This window comes from Heteronotia binoei, chromosome 8, assembly GCF_032191835.1.
Source record: "Heteronotia binoei isolate CCM8104 ecotype False Entrance Well chromosome 8, APGP_CSIRO_Hbin_v1, whole genome shotgun sequence".
Classification (NCBI taxonomy): domain Eukaryota; kingdom Metazoa; phylum Chordata; class Lepidosauria; order Squamata; family Gekkonidae; genus Heteronotia; species Heteronotia binoei.
In genome coordinates, this window is record NC_083230.1 from 51,497,495 (window position 1) to 51,524,271 (window position 26,777).

General features: G+C 44.1%; 1 protein-coding gene across 3 annotated transcripts in view; it reads left to right on the forward strand.

Annotated features, from left to right (window-relative positions):
* The window catches only part of TRHDE (thyrotropin releasing hormone degrading enzyme), a 450,694-nt gene that overhangs the window by 88,308 nt on the left and 335,609 nt on the right, over window positions 1–26,777 (forward strand). For all 3 annotated transcript variants that reach the window (XM_060245085.1, XM_060245086.1, XM_060245084.1), the window contains exon 3: window positions 25,800–25,926. In XM_060245085.1, coding sequence (XP_060101068.1) covers window positions 25,800–25,926 — 127 coding nt within the window. The remainder of the gene's footprint in view (window positions 1–25,799; window positions 25,927–26,777) is intronic.

The window sequence follows — 26,777 nt, forward strand, 5'->3', positions numbered from 1 at the left end:
GGAGGATCATGATGGGGGAGGTGATCCCAAAGGTATGAGGCTCTGAGGCCATTTAGGGCTTCAAATTGGCACTGGGAATGAATTTTGAGCCAGTGTACCTGTTACAGGATAGATGTTATGTGAACTGACCAGGATGTTTTTGTCAGCAGTCTGGCAGCTGCATTCTGAACTATTTGCAGTTCCTGGAGTATCTTCAAAGGTAGCCCTGTGTAGAATGCATTACAGTAGTCAAGTCTCGAGGTGACCATTGTATGAATTATATGGCAATGTCCACCTGAGACAGATATCATGGCAAGGTCCACCAGTTGGGCCCAGCATAGACAATAAAATGGTCTTTGTCACTGAAGAAACATGTTTGTCCATGGAAAGTAAATAATCATGCCATACCCCCAGACTTCTGACAGAGTCCACTACAGAAAATCAGACTCCGTCAAGGATTGGTGGAGGTCTTGTCTTGGATGGATTTAGCTTCAACCAATTCTCACCTAGCCATTCTGATGTTCAACTGTGTCACGTTCAAGGCCAAGCCTTGTGTTTACTGAACATGAGTTGATAGTAAGCAAAACAAAAGTTGAATTCAGGGTAGAGCCTGTCATTTTTTACTCTTCCTGAGTCTGGGATGTGCACATGGAATCACAATCAAATAAACCAAAGACGAGATAAAAGTAAATTCAACAAACCAGCACAAAGTGAGGAAGCCGAAGGTTCTGTCTGAACATCAGGGAAACAGAAAGGTCTGGAAAACAGGGTTCAGGGCTTGGAAGCCAGGACATAGGTATAAGTTTGTAGCTGAAAAGCAAACACAGGTTAGCAAGACAAGGTGCAAGGCAGCAGCAAGGTTAGCTAAGTCAGCTCACAGAGGGGGTGGCAAGGAAGGTTACTTCTCCCAGGCTTGTGATTCTTGCTCCTGAAACGACTCTGCTTCAGTACCTAGTGCTGATTGCCATTGTGCAATTAAATGGGTGCTTCTCTATCTCTCCTGGGCTGTCAAATACTCCCAATGTCTCCTGCACTCAGTGGTGGTGACTGACACTCTAAATAATAATAATTTTTTTATTTATTTATTTTATTTATATCCCGCCCTCCCCGCCTAGGCGGCTCAGGGCGGCTAACAACAATTCTTACATTAACATAAATGGATAAAACTTTAAATTTAACAATTAAAAATTAAACATATAAAAACCAGTTAGTTAACTTAACTAACCAGTTAGTTAAGTTAAGTTAGTTAAGTTAACTAAACCAGTTAGTTAAGTTAACTAAGTTAGTTAGTTAAATCTCTGTCCCATTTCCTTTGCTGCCTGATCTCTGTCCCATTTCTTTTGTTGCCTGATGGAAAGAGCAACCCTTATATCCTGACACTTTGGCTGGCTGTACCAGTTGCTCAGGCAGACACTCCTCTGGTGCATGTCCTGATTTTTCCACTACTCATCCTCAGGGGAGGAGGCGGCTGACTGGCTCATGAAACACTGCATCCCTGCAGGAGGCCAATACCAGAATTCTAGCCACCAGGCAGTCTTTAAACATATTGATAGCACCCCACTCCAAACTTCCTGATCATCTCCTCCAGAGGGCACATATAGAAAATAATAATAATAAAACCTTTGGGAGAGAATTGACCCCTGCAGAACTCCACAAGTTAAGGCCTCTTGTGATGACCTCTCTCCTCATGTTTACTCTCTGGGACCAACACTGGAGGAATGAGAAAACCCAACTCAGAGCTTTGCCCCTCACACTCAGGGTGGTGGACCAAGCAGACTACTGTGTCAAAGGCAGCTGACAGATTCATCAAGATCAGTAGTGCTGTTGTGCCTGCATCTTGATGTAACCAGAACTTGTCTGCTAGAGCAACCACAGCTGTCTTGGTCCTGAATCCTGGCTAGGAATCTGTTGCCAGCCCCATGTCTCAGCTTTGATTCATCTCCTTGTTTCCCCATCCTGACTCGAGGTGGCATCCCAGCTGCTTATTAGAGAATGGGCTGTTAAAAGGACCTCAGTGGAGCTACAGGCTTTTATTTAAGTGCTACATGTTGCTGCTTTGGTGCATGGACACTAAGGGTGGGTCCTGGTTTCCTTCAGAGTCGGGGAGCTTGAGGGGTTGCTTAGGTCCCCCAACACAGTTTTAACTAGATGTATTTAATTCATATGTGGAATTATGCTTGAGCATTGTAGAAAGGCAGGATATAAATATTCTAAATAAATAAAATGTGTCTTTTGGCCACTGTAGCTGTCTCCCCATCTGCTTCAGTGACCCCTGTTTCCTTGTATACCAGAGGTAGAGAAAGATTGATGCTGAGAAGCTATCATTATACTTTGTTATTCCTAGGAGCTGAAATGTGTTCTTGAGAAGTGAAAGGAAGATGAAGTACCATTGAAGAGTTTTACAGCATGTATGATTTAATTTTAAAACCTACCAGTAGTCTGTGCTAACATCTTTTGGCACTCTATTCTGATATTATTCCTGAAGGCAGAAACAGAGGAGGTTGTTCACAGCTCATTCACAGTAGCTGATAGTATCTGGAAGTATCAGCACTAGGTTACTGATGTTTCTTCTCTTTCTATCAGTGGCTCTGTGGTTTGAAATGGGAATTTCATAGTCTGAAGTAGGAATCTACTCCAGAGAATTACTGCAGTAAGTCTTAGATCTTTCTTCAGGCATAGAAGAAAATAATGGTTAAGACAGATGTATGTTCTAAGTGTGGTAGGAGTGATTTGAGTACACATTTTCTGCTATGAAAGGAAATGCCGCCAAACGTACTGAAAGTGGTCACTTAAGAATGTCTGACATCACTTGTAAAGTTCTCTTGTGATTTTCAAGAAGTATAAGGTCCCAGAATTGACCAGACTTGGGTTTCTGGCTTCCTTGGGTACTACACTAGTGTAGTAACATTCACATCTTATTTCTGGTGCTTGCTCCAGCTTACAACCTCAGCTTCTCTTCCTGTTTAAGCTCTGCATCCAGACTTTAGGAATCCACAAGTCCATGGCCCTTGTCACTTTGGTAGACTCCATAAAAGGGTATATCAGAGGCTTCTTTGATAGGCATGATTCTCCCTCCTCCTTCCCATCTTGCCCATTGAATAGTAGGTGCAGCTGCATAACAATCCCTGGATGAGCTCCATCACCTATTTTTCTACAAAATGACCCCTGATGATTAGTCATGTGCAATTAATATCTTTAAAGACCATATCTGACATTCTGTGTTTTGTGTAGTGTTTAATTAATATGTTTAAAATTAAGTTTGAGCTAATCATAAATCAAGTATATTTTACCTGCTTTTTGTATGTATATTTGAAATTTTATGTAACTCGTTTCCACAAAAGGGGGCATAAATATGTAAATCAAACAGTCCCAATAGCACCAGTGTGTACAGCCATGTTGGTTTGAAGCAGTGGAACAAATTTTGAGTTAAAAGGTTCCATTAGACTCAAAATTATGGTTAAACTTGTTTAACTTCTTTTCTATGGTTGCAGTGCAACCATCCTTAGTTAAGAACAGTTTTGAGAAGATGACAGCCATATTGCCTTACATTAATCTCATGCATTTCAAAGTATTACCTGTTAGCCCATCTTCTCTGATGTTGTTACAAGGGGCATATCCATAAATAATGGATGGCCACATTGTCTCTTGATAGTAAAATACAGGCTATCTTCCAGTAAGCTGGTTTCAGTTTTGAAAATCTTAATCTTGCAATAGCTTCCCTTTGGGTATGATGGGTTATACTTGATAAATATTACCTCATCCCAAGTTGCACTTTTATATACTTAAAAATGAGAAAATATTGGCGGTCCCAAGCTTCATGCTCTTTTTATAGCTGTACATTTAAAACTCTGAAATTTCATTTTTATATAACTTGAATGAGATAAGATCCCATTCTACCAAGCTGCCTGGCATTTTGCTTTGGGCATTTTTAAATGCCTGCCTACAAATAGGAACAGATTTATGAACTTTTTGTATCTAAAAACACACTTTTAGCATATATTTGGAAAACAGGCTGTAACTGCTAGTCAAGTTTATGGTCCTTAATTGTAAAATAACTTGAAATAGTAAACAATTCATACCTCTTTGAAGCAAGCAGTTAGTCTGCTCTGGTAATTTCTTCTAAAAAGACAAATTTGTAGCAGCTCCTACTTTGCTGCTGAGTGACATTTCAATCTCTCCCAATAGTAACTAATAACTTTCTATAGAGATAATTAGATCTAAATCGCTTATACATATTTTAGCATATGTTATAACTGTCCCTCATTAAGGGTGATCATTTTCATCTTTTTGAGTGATATTTGTTCTTTCTGCACTTGTTGCAATATAGCATATATTTCCGAAATAGTAAAAGATTTCAGATGTTACAAAAAATAACTTTTCCGTCAAGTTAAATGTTTTATATATGCAAATATGAGATGTTGGCTATTTACTGTAATTAAGAATGTGTGGTGCATATATCTCACCCAGAAAATAAAAGCATATGCAAAGTTGGGCCATTTGCAAATTAGTAATTGATTCCACAGTGCAGAATTCATCTGTGAAGAATCAAAGAATTTAAAAAACTCTGTTTCCTTGTTTGCAGTTACATAATGTTTCATGAAGAAAACAGTCTCACAAAGATAGTTCACATGCTGAGTTTAAACATCAGTGACTGAGAAGCATGTCTAAGAAAAGAATCTCTTGGATAAGAGTGGGTCAGAGAGGAAAACATAAGAAATGGCTGCCTTCAAGGGAACCTGTATCACAAAACTGACAACAGTATACTGCAGTATTTGTGTTAGGTAAATAAAACTTTGTAAATTGGTACTTGATCCTAAAATGTTCTGTATAGCATGGAGAAAGCAATTTGGGAATCAATGTGATATAAGTGCCTTCTTTTATCTGCAGAAGAATCAAATGCGGACAGACTATATACTCAGGAAAAGCGTCCTGAGTCTGCAACCGATTCTTCACTAGCAGGTGGTTCATCCCCCGGCTTCTACTTTCCCTGGCTCGAGCGATCAATTCCCCACTAGTTCTTGCATGGGCACATTTTGATCCGTGGCTCCCATCAGTTTCCCTTGCAGCTTCCAGATCTCTAAAAAAAGAAAAGAAAAAAAGAAAGAAGTAAAAGCCATGAGGGAAATTGTGGAGGGATGTTTTCCCACAGTAGTGTATCAAGAAAAAGTTAGGATAGAGCAGGGGTGCTGAGCTCATTTGTTGTGAGGGCCAGATCCAACATAAATGAGAACTTACTGGGCTGGGCTATGTGTGTCATAAAATGTAAAAACAAAAAACAACAGCAAAAAGCAAAACACCTCCCCCCAAACCAGAATTTTTGGGAAAACTGTAATATATTACAGTGTTCTATTAAATTTAAAATAATTTTACAGTTTTAACAACATAGAAACTTAAAATGAATTTACCGCTTTAACTCCATAATATATGCTATTTATAACATAGCACAAATTATATTTAACATTATTTTTGGAATTTAAAAGTTCTAAGTGTGGAATACAGCAATCCTGTGTTGTGCCCATGGTTTGACTGCAGTGCTGCTAGTTGCCTCCCTATGGGGAAAGTTAAGTGGTGGCTGGTTGGAAAAAAAATTCCATAGTTTTGCTGGGCGCTGCTGCACTGAGCCCCCAAGGACCATGATGGACAAAGTGGTCTGTCATTGCAGCAACATGGATTTGGAGATTCCCTCTGATCATTGATGGCTGGGCTATCCAGCAAGGATGCCCATACTGTTGTGGGTGTTCTTGTGCCTTATACTACCTCCATTGGATGTTGAGCAAGAGAGGGGCAGGCTATGCAGGGCTGTGGGCTGTGGGGGGGGCATGGATAGCCTCTAACTGATCCTTGAGCAGCCACTTGACATGCCCCTGTGCCTCACTGACATACCTTGCATTGGCAAGAAGCTCCTCCAAGTGCGTGGCAACTATAATCACAGATGCTGTCCTTCCCTCCATCCATTGCTGGCCCTTGGAGAAGGCTTCCCACCACTCATGCTGACTCTCTAGCTGCTTTCACTCAGTAGCCATCCACATGGATGACAGGAAGGCACTGATTGATTAAATTTTAATTTAATTTAAATTTTAATTTATCTACAAAAAGAAAAAGCACAAGCATAGATACATAAAGAGGGGAAGGGGTGTGTACAGAATGGGAGAAACAGAAACAAAGAAAAATACAAATATATCAGTTGTAGTTCTACCTCCAAATAAAATACCCAATTCTTTCTACCTGCAAGTATGAAGTTCTCCATATCATTTACCATCTTTGTCTTTCATTATTAACAAGCTAAAAATAGAAAAAAATTATTTCTCCAAATAAACATACTAGAAGCAGATCTACTAAATTACAAAATAATTGTGGTGTCTGCCTTCTTAACAATTGATCCAAATATATAACATTTTTGTAAAACTTTACCATCTTTAAAATCTTTCTTACCCTTTTGAAGTCACATATGTATTCTTATTAGTAAATTCTGTATCTACAGAATAACAGTGGGAATAACAATTAAAAAATCTTTCTTCCTCAAAGATTTCCACATTTTAGTTTTGCTGCTTAATTCAACCATATTAAAAATACAGACTAGCTTGTTAGTTTACCCATATCGTCATTATAATAAGCATAAGAAGCAAATATCTATCTGTTAAAAGCAAGTTTACCAAATTACAAAATAATTGTGCTGTCTGCCTTCTTAAAAGTTAATCTAAATTAACTATTTTTACATAAAATTCTTTTCAAAACTTTTCAGTCCTTTAGCTTTTATGTCCATATTACTCTAGGCAAAACAATTTCTTATAGCCCCCAAAATTCTCACTTAGCCTTTTAATATCACATATCAGTTCTTATTACAAGTTCCATATCCGACTATCCATGGAGAGGGAGCTAGTTCAAAAATACTTCTTTCTGAAAAATTTCCACATCATGATTTTCTGGTTGAAATGCACCTTCTTTCTCCTTAATGCAATCATCCCTCTCAGAAAAAGTGGGAAGAATTCCACAGCCTTTGTTCCTCTTGTTCCTACCTGAGGGACCGTCTCTCCCCATATGAGCCCCAGAGGGCACTGAGGTCATCTGGGAAAAACCAGTTGAATATCCCTGGGCCAAGGGAGGCCAGACTGAAGGCCACCCGGGATCGGGCCTTCTCGGTCGTCGCTCCATTATTGTGGAACCAACTCCCCGAGGAGATGAGGGCCCTAAGATGTTTAGATCAATTTCGTAGGGCCTGTAAGACCCACCTTTTCAAGGTGGCCTTCAACTAGCGATAGAATCAGCAATAAAGCTAGGTATGCTGCTGGAAATGTTTTTATTATCTGATGTTACGAAATCTAATGTTTACAACGCCATATTGTTATGTTAATTTTAATAATTTATAACTGTTTTAACCATGTTTTTATAATGTAAACTGATGTAATGTGTATTTTATGCTGTGAGCCGCCCTGAGCCTGCTTCGGCGGGGAGGGCGGGATAGAAATAAAAAATTATTATTATTATTATTATTATTATTATTCTTGACATAACTTCAGTCAGTCTCCATTTCCGGTTTTTCTTTTTAACTGCGACATAGGGTTCCATTTTGGTTTTCTTTTGTTCGTTTCCCAACGGATCAATCTCCCTTTTCAATTCCACAGACGTCACCAGGTTCTCTTTAACCCTCTGCTCGTGTAGATTTGAGATTTCGCTGGCTTTCAGAACAAAAGCTCCCATTTGTTTCTTAATCAACTCTGTTAATGAACCAAGATCCTGCTTCAGAGAATTTAAACTACTCAAAATGTCTTTTTTATAAAAGATTTCGCTTGGCAAAGCCATTTTTCTGTCAACAAACTCAGTCTATTAATCTAAGTTGAAAAGTTGCCCAGAGACCCAGATAGTCCATCCTTCCCAATCTCCTCCAGCTGGAATTTTGAGTGTTAGCATTTTAATTTCAATCAGACGATGAAGAGAAATCTCTCTAAAATATATCTCGTTTTGTTCAGACCATATTACAGCCAAATAATAGTCTCTTTAACAAATATCTAATTATACTCCAGGTCGATTTAAGTATCTATATTCAGATTAATTCAAATTATTTCCAATGTTTAAAAGTGTTCTTTAACTTTTTGAAGCCTCATTTACAGGGAAAGTAGAGATGCAATCGGCCTCTTTCCCTTCCTTTGAACTGTCCCTCTTGTTGCTATGCAAAATGACCCATTAGCCAGTGGTATTGAAAGCACACTTACTTGCCATGTAGAATTGTCATGCTTGAGGTAGAGAAGCGATAGATCAGCGATAGATCAGAAGCTTATTGAAAGATCAGAAGCTTATTGAAAGAAAGAGAAGGAAGCAGTTGGGTGTTCACCTCTTTTTGTATTGGCTATCAGGGCGGGGGGAGCTTCGGGGCATACAAAAAGAACAGGAACAGCCGCCGCTGCGCCCCTGTCTTGCTGTAAAAATCCAATGCTGAAAGAAGACCCCTTCAGGGTCTCCTTGGGGGTGTCACATCCATGGCACCCCTCCACCCGCCTGATTCAGAGGGGCCGCAGGCAAGACAACCCATGGACCCTGCTGAGCTCAAGGCAACATAACCTGGAAAAATGTGCCTTCTTGTCCATGCTCCAGTTAGGCTTGAGGTGGCCATCACTACTACTAGATGTTGCAGTGGTTATGCCACCCACACACAGGGAATTGCCAGAGGCAGGCCAAGCTACCATGAGAAGATATTGATCCCCTTTCTTCCCCTCTCCCCCCTGGTGTGAGGGGCCCATGGGCAGCAGTGGCTGTGTTATGGAGAGAAAGGGTAGGTAGTGTCTGGTGTGGGGTCAATTGGGGTCATTTGTGTAATTGACAGGGGTTATGGGGTAAGGTTGGGTTTTTTTTTTTTGTAAAAATAGTGGCAGCTAGTATTTTTGTCATCTGAACATAACATGTATTTTATTCACAGTTCCCTTTGAAAGCTAACAGTCTTGACAAAGACATCACAATGTAGTACACCGGACAGCTTGGACAGGCTTTCTGTGAATTCATTTGGACTCATGAAAATTGTTCCTCATTATTGTTAGAGATATTTTCAAGCACTATGAACTGACAATGAACTTTGTATAAGACTCTTTATGTGAGGAAACTGATATTGTTTTGGAACCTTTAAGAGTGCGCCTGTGTATGCAGCCAGTGGGTGAGCTATTGCCATGGGCTTATTATATGAATTAGATGAATTTGTTGACGTATTTTAACTGGAGTATTTGAAATAAAGAAACTGTTTTTACTGATTAGATTCTGATGGCTTTCCCTGGTGGCTTTACATTTCTTATGATCTCATTTACACAGGAGTTCCTATTTTTGTGAATTGATCCATTTGGTCTCAAAATGTGACATCTGGCCTCAGCTGTCTGTTGGCTGCCTGGCCAGAGGGCAAAGGATGGTTCCTGGGTCAGTACTGTGAGGAGAGGTGGGTGGCCATTTGGTGGAGGGGACCACCTCTGATGAGTATTGTTACATTCCCCCAAGTGACCAAGGTACTCCTTGCTGCAATATTTGCTGCCTCCATATCCAGAAAATGATCCACCAGAGCAAGGGTGAACAAAACTTGCTTAACCAAAGAGCCCCATAGAATAAATGCCAGATGTCTGAGAGGCACAAGACATGAACATCAAGGAAGGAAAAGAAAGGAAAGGAAGGAAGGAAAGAAGAAAGAAAGGAAGGAAATAGATGGGGGGAGGGGAGGGGGTGAGAGGTGGAAAGAAAACAACTTTAAATGCATTCTCCAAGTTGCCAACTGGAGTTTATTCTTTGTAGCTTCTCCAAGCCGGCCAGTGGCTCCAAGAGCCACACAGTATGTGTGAGTCACATGTGGCTCCCAAGCCACAGTTTAACCACCCCTGCACCAGACAGTGGAGCTGACAACCAAGCCCACTGCCAAACATGCATGGTGATCAAGCAGACGTTTAGCCGGATCAAAATGCATTTTGGTTTCGTGCACTATACAGGAGGCCACCAAGCTATGCAGCCTCTGGTTGTGGCCAAACTGTTCATCATTTGTGCAATGCTCCACAACGTTGCCATGCAACAAGAGCTGTCACTACTCCTTAGTGGCCAAGCTGTTCATCATTTGAGCAATGCTCCAAAACAGGGGCCCCCAACCCCTGGGCCATAGCCTGATAAGAACATAAGAGAAGCCATGTTAGATCAGGCCAATGGCCCATCCAGTCCAACACTCTGTCACACAGTGGCAATTTTTTTTAATACATATACACACACACACACACACACACTCTGTGGCTAATAGCCACTGATGGACCTCTGCTCCATATTTTTATCTAAACCCCTCTTGAAGGTGGCTATGCTTGTGGCCGCCACAACCTCCTGTGGCAGTGAATTCCACATGTTAATCACCCTTTGGGTGAAGAAGTACTTCCTTTTATCCGTTTTAACCTGTCTGCTCAGCAATTTCATCGAATGCTCACGAGTTCTTGTGGGTATTGTGAGAAAGGGAGAAAAGTACTTTTTTCTCTACTTTCTCCATCCCATGCATTATCTTGTAAACCTCTATCATGTCACCCCGCAGTCGACGTTTCTCCAAGCTAAAGAGTCCCAAGCGTTTCAACCTTTCTTCATAGGGAAAGTGTTCCAGCCCTTTAATCATTCTAGTTGCCCTTTTCTGGACTTTCTCCAATGCTATAATATCCTTTTTGAGGTGCGGCAACCAGAACTGCACACAGTACTCCAAATGAGACCTCACAATCGATTTATACAGGGGCATTATGATACTGGCTGATTTGTTTTCAGTTCCCTTCCTAATAATTCCCAGCATGGCATTGGCCTTTTTTATTGCAAACGCACACTGTCTTGACATTTTCAGTGAGATAGCAACTGGACTGTGGAGTGAGGCAGAGAAGCCGCCCTTTCACCCACCCAGGACCTGGGTAGATGAGAGGCAGCGTTGCTTCACTCCAAAGCTGCCTCCCCTTGCAGGGATTACAGTACGGCAACTGGTTCAGGGGAGTCAGCCTCGGAGCGAGGCAGAGCAGCCCCGCCAGCTGCTTGGAACCTGGGTGGATGAAAGAGGCAATGTGGCCTTGCTCTGAAGCACCACCTCTTTCATCTGCCCAGGTCTTGGGCAGGTGGAAGGGGCAGCCTGGCAGTGACCTTCACCTACCCCTCATTTAAAGAACCCCATGGGGGGCAGGGATGGGGTGTAGGTAGGGGCACAGCCTAGGGTGGCAAAATCCCCAGCAGCCCACCCAGCTGGTAAGCGCTGCAGTGGTCAGCTTGGCCATGCCACAGCTCTCTGGGCTCATTCGGGGGTGGGGGTCTCTGCCCAAGTCCTGGCCAGGACTGGTTGGGATATCCCTCATGGTTGCCATGTCCTTGGATGGTCAGCGGGAAGGCTGTAGCTCAGAATGGCCCACAGCATTGATCAGTTCTGTGACTGGTTGCTGATAGTGCCTGTTAAATGTTGCTTTGTCTCAGTACAGCCCCTCATTTGGATACTCAAATCTCCCTAGAGTTGTTGGAATCCTAACAGCCCTCACAGGCTTCCATAGGTGATGATAGTCTAAATTGACCAGCTCTACTTCAAATTGCACAATGCTACTGGCCAAGCCACTTTACAGTGGCTGCCCTTGACCCCCACATTACCTGTGGTGAGACAATTCCTACCAGACTGTTCAGGCTACGTAGGCTTGATGAGGGTCAGAGACACCACCCAGGTGCATTCCCAAGGGCATCCCCACAGCATTCTCATTGATGATCCATACTGCACCGGTACACCTCCCTCTGTCTCCTACCCTCCCTGTCTGTTTCCAGAAAGGAATTTGGAGCTTCCTGCAATGTCTGCTTGGGCAGTGTATTCTGTTGACTGGGGAGGGGTGGTCATCCTGCAGGCTTTCTCTCCCCTCATCTATGTATGGTCCTCTGGCAACGTTATTATGGGTATGATGCTTGTGTCTCTGTTATGTTTGGCAGGGGCATCTGGCTTGCAGAGCAACCTCCATAACTTCCCTCCCACCAGAGTGCGCAATAAACACAGACACCTGAATTGTGCACACTGATTGACCTTTAATGAAGGCCAGCACATGTACATCCCCTTCAGCCCTCTCCCCTAGCAGATTTCTCAGGCGAACCCCCTACACCTAAATGCTTGGTACACAGGGACTATGGGCAGTTGTGGGAGTACTGTGGGACCCCCAACTGCCAGGGTTGGGAGCATGAGAAGCTATTGCCGACATGGCTCGGTGGCACTACTGTTGGTCAAAGAGGGAAAGGGGGTTGAGGAAAGGGCAGCTGCCCTGTTCATGTGCAGCTGCCCTTCAGATCCTGAGAGAGGAGATTGGGGTACCTGTTGAGGCTGAAAGCTGGGAGAGGTCAGCCATGAAGTGAAGACTTTGCTCTCCCTGTGGTATTTTCCCACCAAGTACTCCCCCAATGGTGCTAAATGCCCCTCTGTGTTTTCCCTGCCACCAAGGTGCATCTGTGCTTGCTCTTAAGTCTGTACATCAGGGAGCTATCAGACAGCATCCCATACTACGTGCCCAGCCTCCTGAATTATGGGACAACTTATAAGAAGCATTTGTAGGGTGGAAAGGAAAGGTCTCCTGTGCAAGCACCAGTCATTTCCGACTCTGGGGTGACGTTGCTTTCACAACGTTTTCATGGCAGACTTTTTTACGACGTGATTTGCCATTGCCTTCCTCAGTCTTTTACACTTTCCCCCCAGCAAGCTGGGTACTCATTTTACTGACATTGGAAGGATGGAAGGCTGAGTCAACTTGGGCCGGCTACCTGAATCCAGCTTCCACCAGAATCCAACTTAGGTTGTGAGCAGAGAGTTCAGACCACAGTACTGCAGTACTGCTGCTTTACCACTCTGCGCCACAGGGTAAGGGTGAGGGGCATGATTATGTCCTAGTGAGGGACTGTGGCCAGGGTGAGGGAAGTTGCTGATTGTGTGTGCCTGAAGTCAGTATCCTGAGCTGCTTGGGTTCCCATAGCATGGTCACCACAGTGTGTGGGGGTAATGGATTTGGGTTTAACGTGGGAGCCAATAGGCTAAGCTGGCATTTTTAGCAGGCTCAACTGTCTGCCTGTTCAAGGGGGCATTCCCACTCTGGAAATGCTGAGGGAGCCACCTAAATTCTGTCATGCTCCATTTCCTGCCAGTGCAGGAGTTTGTGCTAGAGCTCTGCTGGTACGCTTCTGTGGCACAGCTGCACCAGCAGTATTGAGGGGTGCTGTGCCTCTAGTGCCCTGCATTGCTGTAACTGGCCTTTTCACCAGTATAAGATGGAGTTACACTGCTTAATAAATGACCAAGATGGCGACCGGGCAGGAGCTCAGGTGCTAGAGCTCCTGGAGAAAACCTAAACCGGGGAGCCTAACCTGCCCACCTGTCACCCCAGCTCGACAGAGACGGTCAGAGACGGTCAGAAACGCAATCCTGGCCAGCTAAAATCCAGCCTGACCGCTCTCTCGCCTTGGAGAAGGAGGTGAGTCGCTGGAGGGCTGGCGAGCGCTGGGTCGGACGAGCCGGGTGCGGCCTGCTGTTGCCGCGGAGACGGCGGAGGCGGCGGGGTGGAGTGAGAGGCGACCGGCCGAACGACGAGCAGGGCCGGTATCGCCAGAGGGAGCGTGCGGAGTGAGGCAGCTGAGCCAGCGACGCCCGGTGAGGCGGCGAGCGGAGCCAAGACGAGGGCAGGGACGCCGGCAGGACGTGAGGCCGGAGACGCCCGCCGGAGTGAGGCGGAGGCCTGTTTGCTACGCGTGCGGGGGGTCCGTTTGCCACTCGTGTAGGCTACCGACGGAAGGTGGAGGCGCCGAGCGACCAACGTGGCTGCGCCCCAAGAGGAACAAATCAACGGGGGAGGCCTGGGGCGATGGCAGATAGAGCCGGGGGTGCCGTTATCACCGAGGGAGCTGCAAACGACGATCCCGACGTTGCCGGGTACCGAGTGGGCTGGCTTCCACTGAGTGGACTGACTTCACCGCCGGGAGATCAGCTGGGCTTTACAGCACAGCAGGGAGCGCGAGGGGGACTTACACCTCCCCCAGGCTCACCAGGCCGGTAGAAGACATTAGACCTGCACCCGGTATTGCTACCCGGTGCTATGGCCGGCTAGACACTGCCCTCTACATTTATACAGCTGCAACAACGCCGACTTTGCACCTACCCGCACTTTACCACTCTAATAAGCACTTTACAACATCTTATGTACTACCTCATACCACAACGTACTACCTCGTCCAAGAAGATCATATATTGCACTTTAGTAATGCCTTACCTCACTCACGGACTACTAGCTTAAAAATTGATCTGGGAATTGGCTCATTTGTTTAACTTATTAGATATTTATTGTATGTATTGGATTTGAATTCTATGAATTTTATTGGCGAATTAAATTGAGGGTAATTTATGGGGTGGGATTTATAATTAATTCTAGCCATCAGACCTAAATTATGTATCTGACCAATCATATAAAAGGGAACTGGGGGGTAGGTTTTTCTTGGGTTAATTCGAATTTTGGGATCTGGTAGGACGGTGTGATCTGGGGAGCGTTGTAACGACTGTGCATCAGCCTGGGTCAGGACAGTGGTAACCACCAGTGGGGAATGGCCGGTCTAGGGATTCCAGTGCTCCTGGGGAGGGGGAGGTATGGCGGTGGGAGCAGACGATATAAGGGAGGAGGACCGAGACAAGTCAGTGCTCGCTCCCCCTCCAATCTGTGTCCCATCCCAATGGTGACAGGGAGTAGGGCCAGGAAGAATAACTCGCCTCCGTCATTGGTGTTATGCAATGCCAGGTCCATTAATAACAAAACTTCTGTCCTCCGAGAGTTCCTAATCGAACAGGACATGGACCTGGCATGCGCGACTGAAACCTGGATCCGAGAGGGAGATACATTAGCCCTCTCGCAAACAGCTCCACCAGGTTATTCGGTCTTTCACCAATCGCGGACTAGCGGGCGGGGGGGAGGAGTGGCACTATTTGTACGTGAGGCTTACTCCTTCAGGGCGCTCCCGGCCCCAAAGATCGAAGGCATTGAATGTGCTGGCTTGGCACTGGAGGCTGGAGAGGGAATGGCGATCTGGCTGGTATACCGTACACCTAACGCACCAGCCGGCGCCTTACCGTCCCTACTCGAGGCGGCGACGGGCTGGGCATTGGAGCACCCAAGGCTGGTAATCCTGGGTGACTTCAATGTCCATGCTGATGACCCGACCTCTAGTCAGGCGACGGTCCTGGTGTCATCCATGGCAACACTAGGACTCTCTCAGTTTGTTACAGCCCCCACTCACCAGGCTGGTCACATGTTAGACCTGGTCTTTGCGGCCGGGGTTATGGTGGACGATATAACCACTAAAGTGGTGCCGTGGTCGGACCACCTCGCCCTTAAGGCTCGTATAGATATGCCACCCCGAACCTGTTTAGGCGATGAGCCTATTATGGCTCGCCCGCGGAGCCAGATGGACCCGGAACGGTTCCAATCGGCCCTGCGGGATCCCTGGCCCTCTGGCGATTCCCTCAATGGCCTGGTTGAGATATGGAATGCTCAACTATCGGGGGCCATCGACGAGATCGCACCTTGACGCCATCTACGGCCTCGGAGTAGGCTGGCTCCGTGGTATACCCCGGAGCTGCGCCAGCTGAAACAAGGCCTCAGACGGCTAGAGAGGCAATGGCGACGCACCCGCGACGAAGTGACTAGAACATCTTATAGGACGTTTATGAGGTCCTATGAGATGGCAATCAAGGCTGCAAAGAAAACATACTTTGCAACCAAGATTGCGTCTGCAAATTTGCGCCCAGCTCAATTGTTTAAGATAATTCGGAACCTCACTACACTGCCACAAGGCAAGCCAAACGTTAAGGAATTGGAAATAGGCTGCGAGGCTTTTGCGAAATTTTTTGCAGACAAGGTCCAATCACTCCGCCATGACTGCCCAGCCATATTAGATACAGTGAGCAAACTCGAGGCTCCGTGCGTGTCTTCTAATTCGATCCTGGACTGTTTTGGCCCACTCAGCTTGGAGGAGGTTGACAGAATCCTGGTAACTGCACGCCCCACTACATGCGATCTGGACCCATGCCCCTCCTGGTTAATTAAGGCCTGCCGGGAGGAGCTAGGATGTCCTATACGGGACATCATAAATAGATCTCTTTCGGAGGGCCAGTTTCCAACGCCCCTGAAAGAGGCAGTGGTCCGCCCTCTCCTGAAAAAAGCTACATCAGACCCGACCGAATTGGTCCAGTACTGGCCGGTCTCAAATTTGCCCTTTTTGGGCAAAATTATCGAGCGCGCTGTGGCGTTGCAGTTGCAGGACTTTCTGGATGACACTTCCGCCTTGGATCCATATCAGTCCGGCTTCCGTCCGGGCCACGGGGTGGAGACGGTGTTGGTCGCCCTCATGGATGATCTCCGGCGACATCTGGATCGAGGCGCCTCGGCGGTATTGCTGTTGTTAGACCTATCGGCTGCGTTCAATATGGTCGATCATCAGCTGCTGACCCGCTGTCTCGCCGACGCAGGAATTTGGGGGTTGGCCTTACAGTGGCTCTCCTCCTTCCTTGAAGGTCGGGGACAAAGGGTGGCGGTTGGAGGAGAGATGTCCCGGAGACACCTACTTAATTGTGGGGTCCCGCAGGGGGCAGTTCTCTCCTCAATGTTGTTTAATATCTTTATGCGCCCCCTTGCCCAGATTGCCCGGAGACATGGGCTGGGTTGCCATCAGTACGCTGATGACACCCAGCTCTATCTACTGATGGGCGGCCGGGCTGCCGACACCCCTATAAATCTGGATCGGGCGTTGCAAGCCATGGCAGACTGGATCAGGCTGAGTGGGCTGAAGCTGAATCCAGCGAAGACAGAGGTCCTTTGCGTGGATCGCTGCGGACTGGGAGGGGAGATCTCCCTACCGACTTTTGACGGTGTCTCACTAATACCAGTGCGCAAGGTCAAAAGCCTGGGAGTGCTACTGGGGCCCTCCCTGACAATGGAGGCACAGATAGCTGCCACTGCAAAATCCGCCTTCTTCCATCTTAGAAGGGCGAGACAGTTGGCCCCCTTCCTGGAACGTAGCGACCTAGCAACAGTGATCCATGCAATGGTCACCTCGAGACTAGACTACTGTAATGCCCTCTACATGGGGCTGTCCTTGTGCCGAACTTGGAAGTTGCAGCTAGTGCAGAATGCTGCGGCCAGGCTGCTACTGGGACTACCTCGGTGGGAACATGTGCGGCCTGGGCTGAAGGAACTGCACTGGCTTCCAATTATATTCCGAGTTCGCTATAAGGTGCTGGTTATCACCTTTAAAGCCCTATATGGCCGAGGCCCTGCCTACCTTAGGGACCGCCTCTCCCCACACGTTCCCCAGAGAGCACTAAGATCTAGTTCTCAAAGCCTTCTAAGGATCCCTGGACCAAAAGAGGCCAAACTAAGAGTAACAAGAGAGCAGGCCTTTTCTGTAATGGCCCCCCACTGGTGGAACCAATTGCCGGAGGAAGTGCGAGCCCTGCGGGACTTTAATCAATTCCGCAGGGCTTGCAAAACCACTCTCTTTCTGCAAGCATATGAGGAACCCTGAAAGCGATATCTCGCCATCGAAATACGTCAACTGAATAGCACCTTAACTTAATTTTAGCTGTAATTTAATGTAACCGTTTTAACTGTATGTATTAATTGTATTTTAAAATTGTTTTATAAATCATGGTATACCATGTCGTGTTAGCCGCCCTGAGCCTGCTCCGGCGGGAAGGGCGGGATATAAATAAAAGTTTATTATTATTATTATTATCCATTTAAGTTGGCTCTCCATGCCAACTATGCCCCCCCCCCCCCGATTGTGGTGTTAGTTTTTACAAGCAAAGTTGGAAATATACCTAATCTGTGGTGCTCCCTAAGCACATGTAACTTAAATTCTGCTATCTGAAAACTGTGTAGGAGGAAGGAACTTTACAGAAGACACAAATAGTGGCAAATACTATAAAGCATATTATTTAACCAGAAAAAGGTCACACAAAAGTCAGTAAGAATACATGCACAGCCAAAAGTAGTTCCAGTTAGACGTTGTCTTCTTTCTTTTGTGGCTACTGGATAGAGAGATCTCAGTTCTTAATGAACCTTTCAGGCTGGATTCAGACAGGCAATTTGGGCCAACATAGGCATTTCCCCCAGGCAGATCAAAAAGTCAAGGTCAGACATGCACAGCTGCCACCTATTCCACCCTCGCACTCACCCCATTCTCTGACATCTCTGAGATGCATCAAATAGCTACCAGTTGAGAAGTGGTAGCAAACTCTTCTGCCCCACTCCTCCTGCATTTCCTGGCATCTGACTGTGGGAGCACGCAAGCAAGGCCAATTGTTGGTGTAAATCCACCAATCTGTTCTAGGCACTAACTGGTATTCTTTTTTAAAAAAATCACTGCCAAAGAATGGATGGGTGCATAAGCGCTTGAGTGCATATGTGCATGGCCACTGAAAATGTAAGGGAACAAAACCCCAAAAGGGGATGGTGCACAACACCTGTGTGAATGCTCCAGTGCACCTCCGACATAATATATGGGTGGCTCTTGTGGGATTGATTGGGATTCATCTGCTCCATTTTGGGGCAGAATGATTTGCAATGCCTTGCACACACATGGAGCTGCCCACCTGTATCCAGCCTCATAGTTTTTCTTCTGAGGCTTTGGATCAGTTTCTGCTCCACCTCCTCCTGATCTTTTCTCCAGCAAGGCATGGAAGTTAACTACTTGGTACCAAATCTGTGAGTATACATACCAAATCTGTGGGTATAGTACAACAGGTTTAAGAGAGAGGTGAAAAGGTCAACCACAAGGGAAGTCAGATTAGGAGGGCAACAGAAGGCATATGACTGCTGAGAAGCAATGAAAGCTCTGCATGTTGCCCTCATGAAGATCAGATATTCTACTAGGTGTGGAAATGCACCTGGGATTTAAGAACTGCCTATGTCTACAGAATGCCTTAAAAACATTTAACTTGTTTTAAAGAGAAAGTATTTGATAGGAATTTTTTTCAGTACTTCCCCAAATTTCCAGTTTTTCTAGGAAAGGGAAAAAAAGGAGTCATTAAAAAAAAGGAAAAGACCTCCCCCCCCCCCCCAAAAAAAACCCCTCAAAGAGCGAAATACTTTAATTGCTACATTTTTGGTACTCCCTTTCACATACTTCACAATGGCAAAGCTTTGGTATACATTTCCTTCTATTGATAATGAAAAATCAAGTTTCAGGTGAGAGAAGAGGTAACCCATCTAATTCCCCTGAAGTTAATGTCACAGATCTTCCTATCTTCCTAACTCAAGTTTGCTTTACACAGGAGAAGGTTGATTAGATTGTGCTTGGTGTGAGTTATTTTTTGTTAATATATATGAACAACCACCTTTGTTAGTGGGGCTGTCTGGCTCATCCAAGCTCCAGCAATTTAACTGATGCATATCTCCTTCTGATGTCTGCTTGCTTCAATGTCAGCTTGCATGAATTATTCTGTATTGTAGCCAGGTCGTTTATACTGAAAACAGACACTATGGAAATGATGTTTTCCTTGACTTAGAGCCAACCGTGCAAAACATTTCTAAATCATTTTGGGCTTAATGTTACAGAAATGAAACTAATATCGAATTAAGCCCTTAGTTTAAATATCAAAACAGCCTGCAGAAGCCTGAGAAATAATTAGATATTATTGTTAGTCTAACTTACTTATTTGTTGAAATAGAGTAAACATGTATTTTTTTAAAATTCAGAAAGGTGTGGCAACAACTTCATTTACTTAATTGGTATTAATAATCTCTATTTTTGTGGGATTAGCCGGTTCTTAATTATTTACTTTTGTTGTGTTTGGATGGCAAGGTTAATTAGTAGCATTTCCTCCCAATTTTTAATTCAAACACATTGCATGGCATTAGGCTTCCCAATCCCCAGGTCCCAGTGGGGGATCCCCCGTTTTTACAGGCTTCTCCCCACCCCTAGCCAGCTGGCCGGCGGGGGAAGCCCCCCCCCACAGTCACCATGTAGTTTTAGAGCTCCTGCAGGTCCATTTTTAAAATATGTGCCTTTAAGGCTGAGCAGGAAACAGGAAGGGCTTCAGAGAACGGCCCCTCCCTTTGTTTTGCTTTTGTTTTCAGATCAAGTAAAGTTCTGCAAGAACAAGACCCAGTAAATATTTGTGTGTGTGAGAGAGGGAGGGGCAGGGGATTCCCTGGTTTCGAGGCCCTCCCCCTGCTTTAGAAAGTGTGGGGGGGGAGGGAAATATCTACTGGGCACTCTGTTATTCCCTATGGAGAACAATTCCCATAGGGAATAATGGGGAATTGATCTCCAGGTATTGGGGGCTCTGGGGGGGTGCTATATTGTGAGGTAGAGGCACCAAATTTTAAGTATAGCATCTAGTGCCTCTCCCCAAAATACCCCCCAAATTTCAAAACGATTGGACCAGGGGGTCCAATTCTATGAGCCCCAAAAGATGGTGCCCCTATCCTTCATTATTTCCTATGGAAGAAAGGCATTTAAAAAGGTGTGCTGTCGCTTTAAATGTGATGGCCAGAACTCCCTTGGAGTTCAGTTATGCTTGTAACACCCTTGTTCCTAGCTCCACCCCAATGTCTCCTGGCTCCGCCCCCAAAGTCCACAGATATTTCTTGAATTGGACTTGGCAACCCTACATGGCATTTAACTTTTGTCTCTCCCATGCTTCATCTTTAATGCAGATACTTTTACCTATAGCTACTACATTTCTGTTATCAAGTAATGTTGTTCCAGAGTTACTGGACTGTTCCTTCTGATTCTGGTTTTCATCCTATTCAAATTTTATGTTTTGATATGATTCAGTCTTCTCAAAATGAAGTTTACCTGTCTATTTAATGTGTTCAATGTATCTTGTCAGTGTACTCTCAATAGCAATGCATGATACTTCTTATATTGAGGAGCTTGTTCATTCTTAAGCCTTTTGGCATCTATGGTAAATTCTTGTTAGTGTCTTCCTTAATTAATGTAATAGAATTTTTTTTATTGCCGGTACAATGAACCGTGTCACTATAGTTGTTATACAGAATTCATGACATAAAGTGCCATTAACTGGAAAGCCAGTTGTGTGGTTTCACAGCCATTACATGGAATACGTGGCATATAGCAAAACTTGAATTGTGAGTCTTTGTGGTTAATATTTTCTCAGTCCCCTAACTTAAGATTTTTCGAAATGGTGGATAAGTCATTGAGGATATCCTTGCACTGTTTATCACTGCAATATTTGAAACTGGAAAAAGATCTTGAGAGATAAAATAAAATTTTCGTTACATGAATCATTAGGTTAATTAGATTGTTTTCCATTTCATATTACTATAGAAAACAGACAGTCATCAAATATTCTATTAAGATGCTACAATTCGAAGATGAAGATGAAACATGCTGTTTTTCTTTTGTTTAACTTGATTTTTTAAGTAGTAATCTTAATTTCTCCGAAACTTTCACAACAAACTCACACACGCAAAACCTTTGGATAAATTAAGCTTCCCGCTGTGCCATATTTACTCATATTTAGTAAGCAAGATATGGCATCATAAACCAAGAGTCCTCAACCATTTTGGGCCTCTGGACACTTTTGGAATTTTGAGGCAGGGAAATGGGCATCATTAATGATAGCACAGGAGGAGGAGCTTAACACAGAGTGGCTGCCACAGGAGGCAGAGCAAGGAGCTCATATACACATATGAGAAGGGAGGATAAGGAGTATAAACACATACATGCACACAGAAGATGACAGCAGGGGTGGGGAAGGAGGGTGTTCCACTGCTCTGGTGCTCCCTATCCCCCAAACCTACCTATGGGTCATGTTTACAGGAGCCTGGGTCCTTCTCTAATAAAGGTGGGTAGGATCAAAGTGAAAAGCCCCTTTATTTGCATGAAGCCATCAAGTGGCTTGTTCTGCGTTCACAATGGTCCTGTTTATTTTCTTGAAGCCTGTGGCAAGCTCCTGAGATAAGTTCCTGCAGGTACCACATTGGGGAACCCTATCATAAACCATCCTGATTGTGACATAACAATTATACCTGTCTTTTATCTTGCAAGTCTGGTCTCCCAACCTGATCTTCATACCATGAGCAAGTCCAGCCTGCTAATGTCAAAGATCCTGCACTTTGGTGTATTATATCCAGCTATGATGGACAAAAGAACATCCTAATCATGTGATCTTAGGCGCTCGATGCAGTAAAGGTTATGAAGAGTATAATTCAATGATTTGTATAGTGAGGAGGCAGAATTTATGGCATTAGTGTCATCAAATGAAGAGTTTCAAAGTTGTATGATGCATCACACAGCCTTATGTGCATGGTGGTGAAGATGGGATGAGCAATTAATTGAGTCCTTTGATTAGAATGTGATGGGCAAGCAAGGTACTGATCATGTTAGTGGTCATGATAATGTATGAAGATTTTGAGGATACTGGTCTTGTTAATTTTTGAATGATTGGATAAACAAGAAAAATTTGTCACTTTTTGTAAGCAGGGAGGGCTCTGACCAGTAAATAAAAATCTACAGAAGATCAGAGCAGAACATACTTTATGAAGACTTCCTCTCTTAAATTGCCAAACTTTATTGCCATCAAACAAACTTCCTTTCTTTCCTGTCTCCCCCCACCCCTGCTACTTGTATGGCTATCCTTCTTACTGATTTCATTATCTTTTAAGGAATGGTTGCATTTTTTTCTGTTTCATGATATCTTGGTGGTTCTTCTGTATTGGAATGCGAGAATAAGAAAAGGTAGCTAAGCAAACTGATTCAGAGTAAGTCATCACCAGTAAGTCATCACTTTCCTCCTCAGTGGGAACTCACAGTGGTTTCAAGCATTCTCTCCTTCACCTTATCTCCATTTTATTCTCTCAGCAACCTTATGAGGTAGGTTAGGTTGTTTGTGTATGAATGACCTAGATCTCCCATTAAGCTTCCATGGAGATGTGAGGGCCATGGAAAAACAGACTGCAAAAAGTCAGAGAGGGGGAAAAAAACCCTTCGAAATTTCTAGAAAGTTTACTGCTGTAGCTCAACTATCCATAGTGCTGTATTTTATAGAACATTACAAGAGTTTATGTGCTGGCTGTGCCACAATCACATGGCAGCAGTTACATGCCTAGACAAGGGCATGAGGTCCCATGGACCTGGTTTTAATAAATTGTTTTTCTTGCAATTCTACCTGCTTCCTAGATCAGAAGACTAGAAGTAAAAGAACACTGAGGCAGAGAGGCTACATATTATACCGGAGTGTATGGCAAAACCTGATACTTTGAGCTTAACTTGTAAACCACACCCAAAAGGTTTGCTATTACTGATGTAGGCTTTTTTTAGGGAATAGAAAATGAATCCAGGATGTCTATATACCTGTTGATTATCTAACAATGTGGTCTGGAAGTTCTGCTTTTGAGAACAACAGCAGTGGGTAGGCTGCAGCCCTGTAATAGTCTATAAATGCAATTTGCTATATCAGGTGCTTTCTTTACTTTGGTTGTGATTGTAACCATTACAAGTGACTGGTCTAGCTTACGGAAGGGAGGAAGGGAAGGGGGCTGCAAGCATTTGTGGGTGGACTTCAGGGATCTTAATTACTTATGTTTATGAGCAAGGTTATAAATGGTTGGATTTGAGGTTTTCTTTTTCTCTGCCAGTACCAAGATCAGGGCGGTTCGGCAGTGCTGATGTTGTTAGACCTGTCAGCTACGTTCAACATGGTTGACAATCAGATAGTGGCCACCTTGCTGATGCAGGGATTCAGGGGTTGGCCTTACAACGGCTTTCCTCTTTCCTCCACGATAGCAGCCACTGCTAAATCTGCATTTTACCATCTTAGGCGGATAAGGCAGTTGGTTCCCTTCCTCGAGTGCGGCGACTTGGTAAGTGTTACCCATGCTATGGTCACCTCAAGATCGGACTACTATAATGTCCTCTACATGGGGCTGCCCTTGTCCTGAATCAGGAAACTGCAGCTGGTGCAAAATGCAGCAGCCAGGCTGCTATTGGGCCTCTCCAAGTAGGAGCACATACAGCCTGGGCTGTGGATGCTGCACTGGCTGCCGGTGGTATACCGGATTCGCTACAAGCTGCTGGTTAGAATAATAGAATCATAGAGTTGGAAGGGGACATACAGACCATCTAGTCCAGGGCTGTCAAACATTTATTTATTTATTTATTACTTTAATTTTCTACTCTGCTCTCTCCACAAGCAGACTCAGGGCGGCTAACAGTCAGTTCAAAACAATTCAAGAATACAACTTAAAAACCATAAAACAACCATTAAAATACATTTCATGGTGCTGCTCATGGTGCAAACATGCGGCCCGGGGTCAAGTCAGGCCCCCTCCCAGAGGGCTCCTATCAGGCCCCCCAGCAACTGGCTCTGCTTCCTTCTCCCTCTCTCTTACTTCCTTCTGCATAACAGCTTGCTTTGCAAAGCTTGCCCAATTGCACAAGAGCTACAGAGCAAAACCAGAGGGAAAGAGCCAGAACTTCCTTTGCCCAGTTCCCTGGATCTCATGGGAGAAATACAAAGAAAGCAATTTTAAGACCCAAGGGCTAATGTTTTAAGGTTTTTTTTTTTTTTTAAATCTTTAGTTGTGTCCATCTGTGTCCTTTAAAAAGTTTATATCTCTGCTACCTAATCTTAAATAGGTACACATATGACCCAGCCTGACACGGCCCAGTCCAGCCTGACAAGGTCTCATTTATGTCAGATCCGGCCCTCATAACAAATGATTAAGACATCCCTGATCTAGTCCAACCTCCTGCTCCATGCAGGATCAGCCTAAAGCATCTCCGACAAATAATCATCCAGCTGCATTTTGGACTGCCAATGAAGGGGAACTCACAGCCTTCCTAGGCAGCTGGTTCCACCTCTGAATTACTCTGACTGTAAATCCGCCCCCCCCCCCCCGATATCCAGCCATTACCTTTCAGCTTGTAATTTGAGCCCCTTGCTTTGGGTCCTATCCTCAGTTGCCAAGTGGAACAGCTCCTTGCCCACTTATTACCTTTAAAGCCCTATATGGCTGAGGACCTGCCTACCTTAGGGACCGTCTCTCCCTGCATGTTCCATACTTAGGCCAGGAACACAAAACTCACTATTGATCCCCAGACTGAGGGAGGCAAGATTGAAAACAACTCAAGAAAGAGTCTTCTCAGTCGCCACCCCTCATTGGTGGAACCAACTGCCTAAGGAGGTGAGAACCTTGCCTAGTTCCACAAGACCTGCACGACGATGCTGTTTCAGCTTGCATTTAACTAAATGACAACTATCATCGAGGTATTTGATCTTAATGGCTGTTTAAGAATACTGAAATGCCATTTACCAAATTGTTTTAATTCAAATATTTTTATTATTTTCTATTATAAATTGTGAGCTGCTCTGAGTCTGCTTCAGTGGGGAGTGCAGGATATAAATCAAATAAACATAAACAAGATATAGAGGGAGGATGATTTACAGTATTACCCATCTTAAATTTTCAGGGCTTAACATAAAGTGCCCTTAACCAACCATGACTTCCCATAGTGTGCTATCTTTTGTATTTCTATATGTAAAGGGAGACAAAGCACTATTACACCAATCCACAGTGCCAATATAAGCAATTTGACTATCTCATGCAAGCTGTACTGAAAGTGTCTTTATTTGGCACTATGTATTGCTACAGTTCTGGATGGTTGACTTTCAACTTTGTTACTTTAGTTGTGTGATTTCTTTTAGCCAATTTATTTAATTTGCTATTATTGGACCTCAGAGTGAATATTTAAAAGCCTTATTCTTTCAGTTATCATGGATAACAGCAGCTATCTGCAGAAAATAGAATAACTTTAATTTTTTTCCTCAGATACGTTTGTATGCAAGATCTGATGCTATTAGAAGAGGATCTGGGGACTATGCTCTAAACATTACTCGGAGACTAATTGAGTTTTATGAAGACTACTTCAAAGTACCATATTCCCTTCCAAAATTAGGTAAGCTTTTTCTGATACTAGTTGTGAAGAGCAAAGTCCATATGCATATAGGGTATGCTATTTTTAGGGAATCTTTTAGGCAAAATGATAGCAGTAAGCGTTCATTTTTTACAACTGAGAGAAGAGGCTAGTTTTCTACTCTTAATCTACCCTTAGGGGTAGCTGGTAAGGAATGGTCAAATTGGTATGGACATAGTGCAATAGAGACAAGACATTCTGCTGTTTACAGGCTAGATCTGTGAGTGAGCCTGTATGTGTGAGTGTGTGTGCTCAGGTATACACATACATACAGAACATGCTCAGTTTGTATCTTCAAGCCATGTTTATTTGGTTACATTCATCTTTTGATTATCTGCAAAACATTTAAGCATTTAAAAACACTTAATTTGTTTTATAAACAGTGATATATATTATAATACTCCTTACTGGAGTGAATCATTCTAAAGAAACCTTTGGCATTCATTGAGCCTGAACCTAAAAGTATATGTTCTCCTTCTTTCTCTCTTTAGTTTTTGTTAACAATCTTTTCAACAAGCTGGAATATTTCACACTGTGTTATTATACTTATCCTCTTTAGAAATGTGCAGGACCAAGATCCATAAAATATATTACTCAGCAGCTCTTTTTGATCCCATGTTTGTTCTGATTTTCAGCACCAGGTGTTCCGTCCTAGAATTCATGGTCTACTTCATTAAAGTACTAGCCTGCTGGGTAGCATTCTTCTTAACCTTGCATCTTATGGTACATTAATTGACACTGTTACAAGTGGGTGTATTATGCATTTTAATAAGTGTGAAACACCAGTTCTTTTTGTCCTCTCTTAACTGACGTTTTGCATGCAATATAGTGTT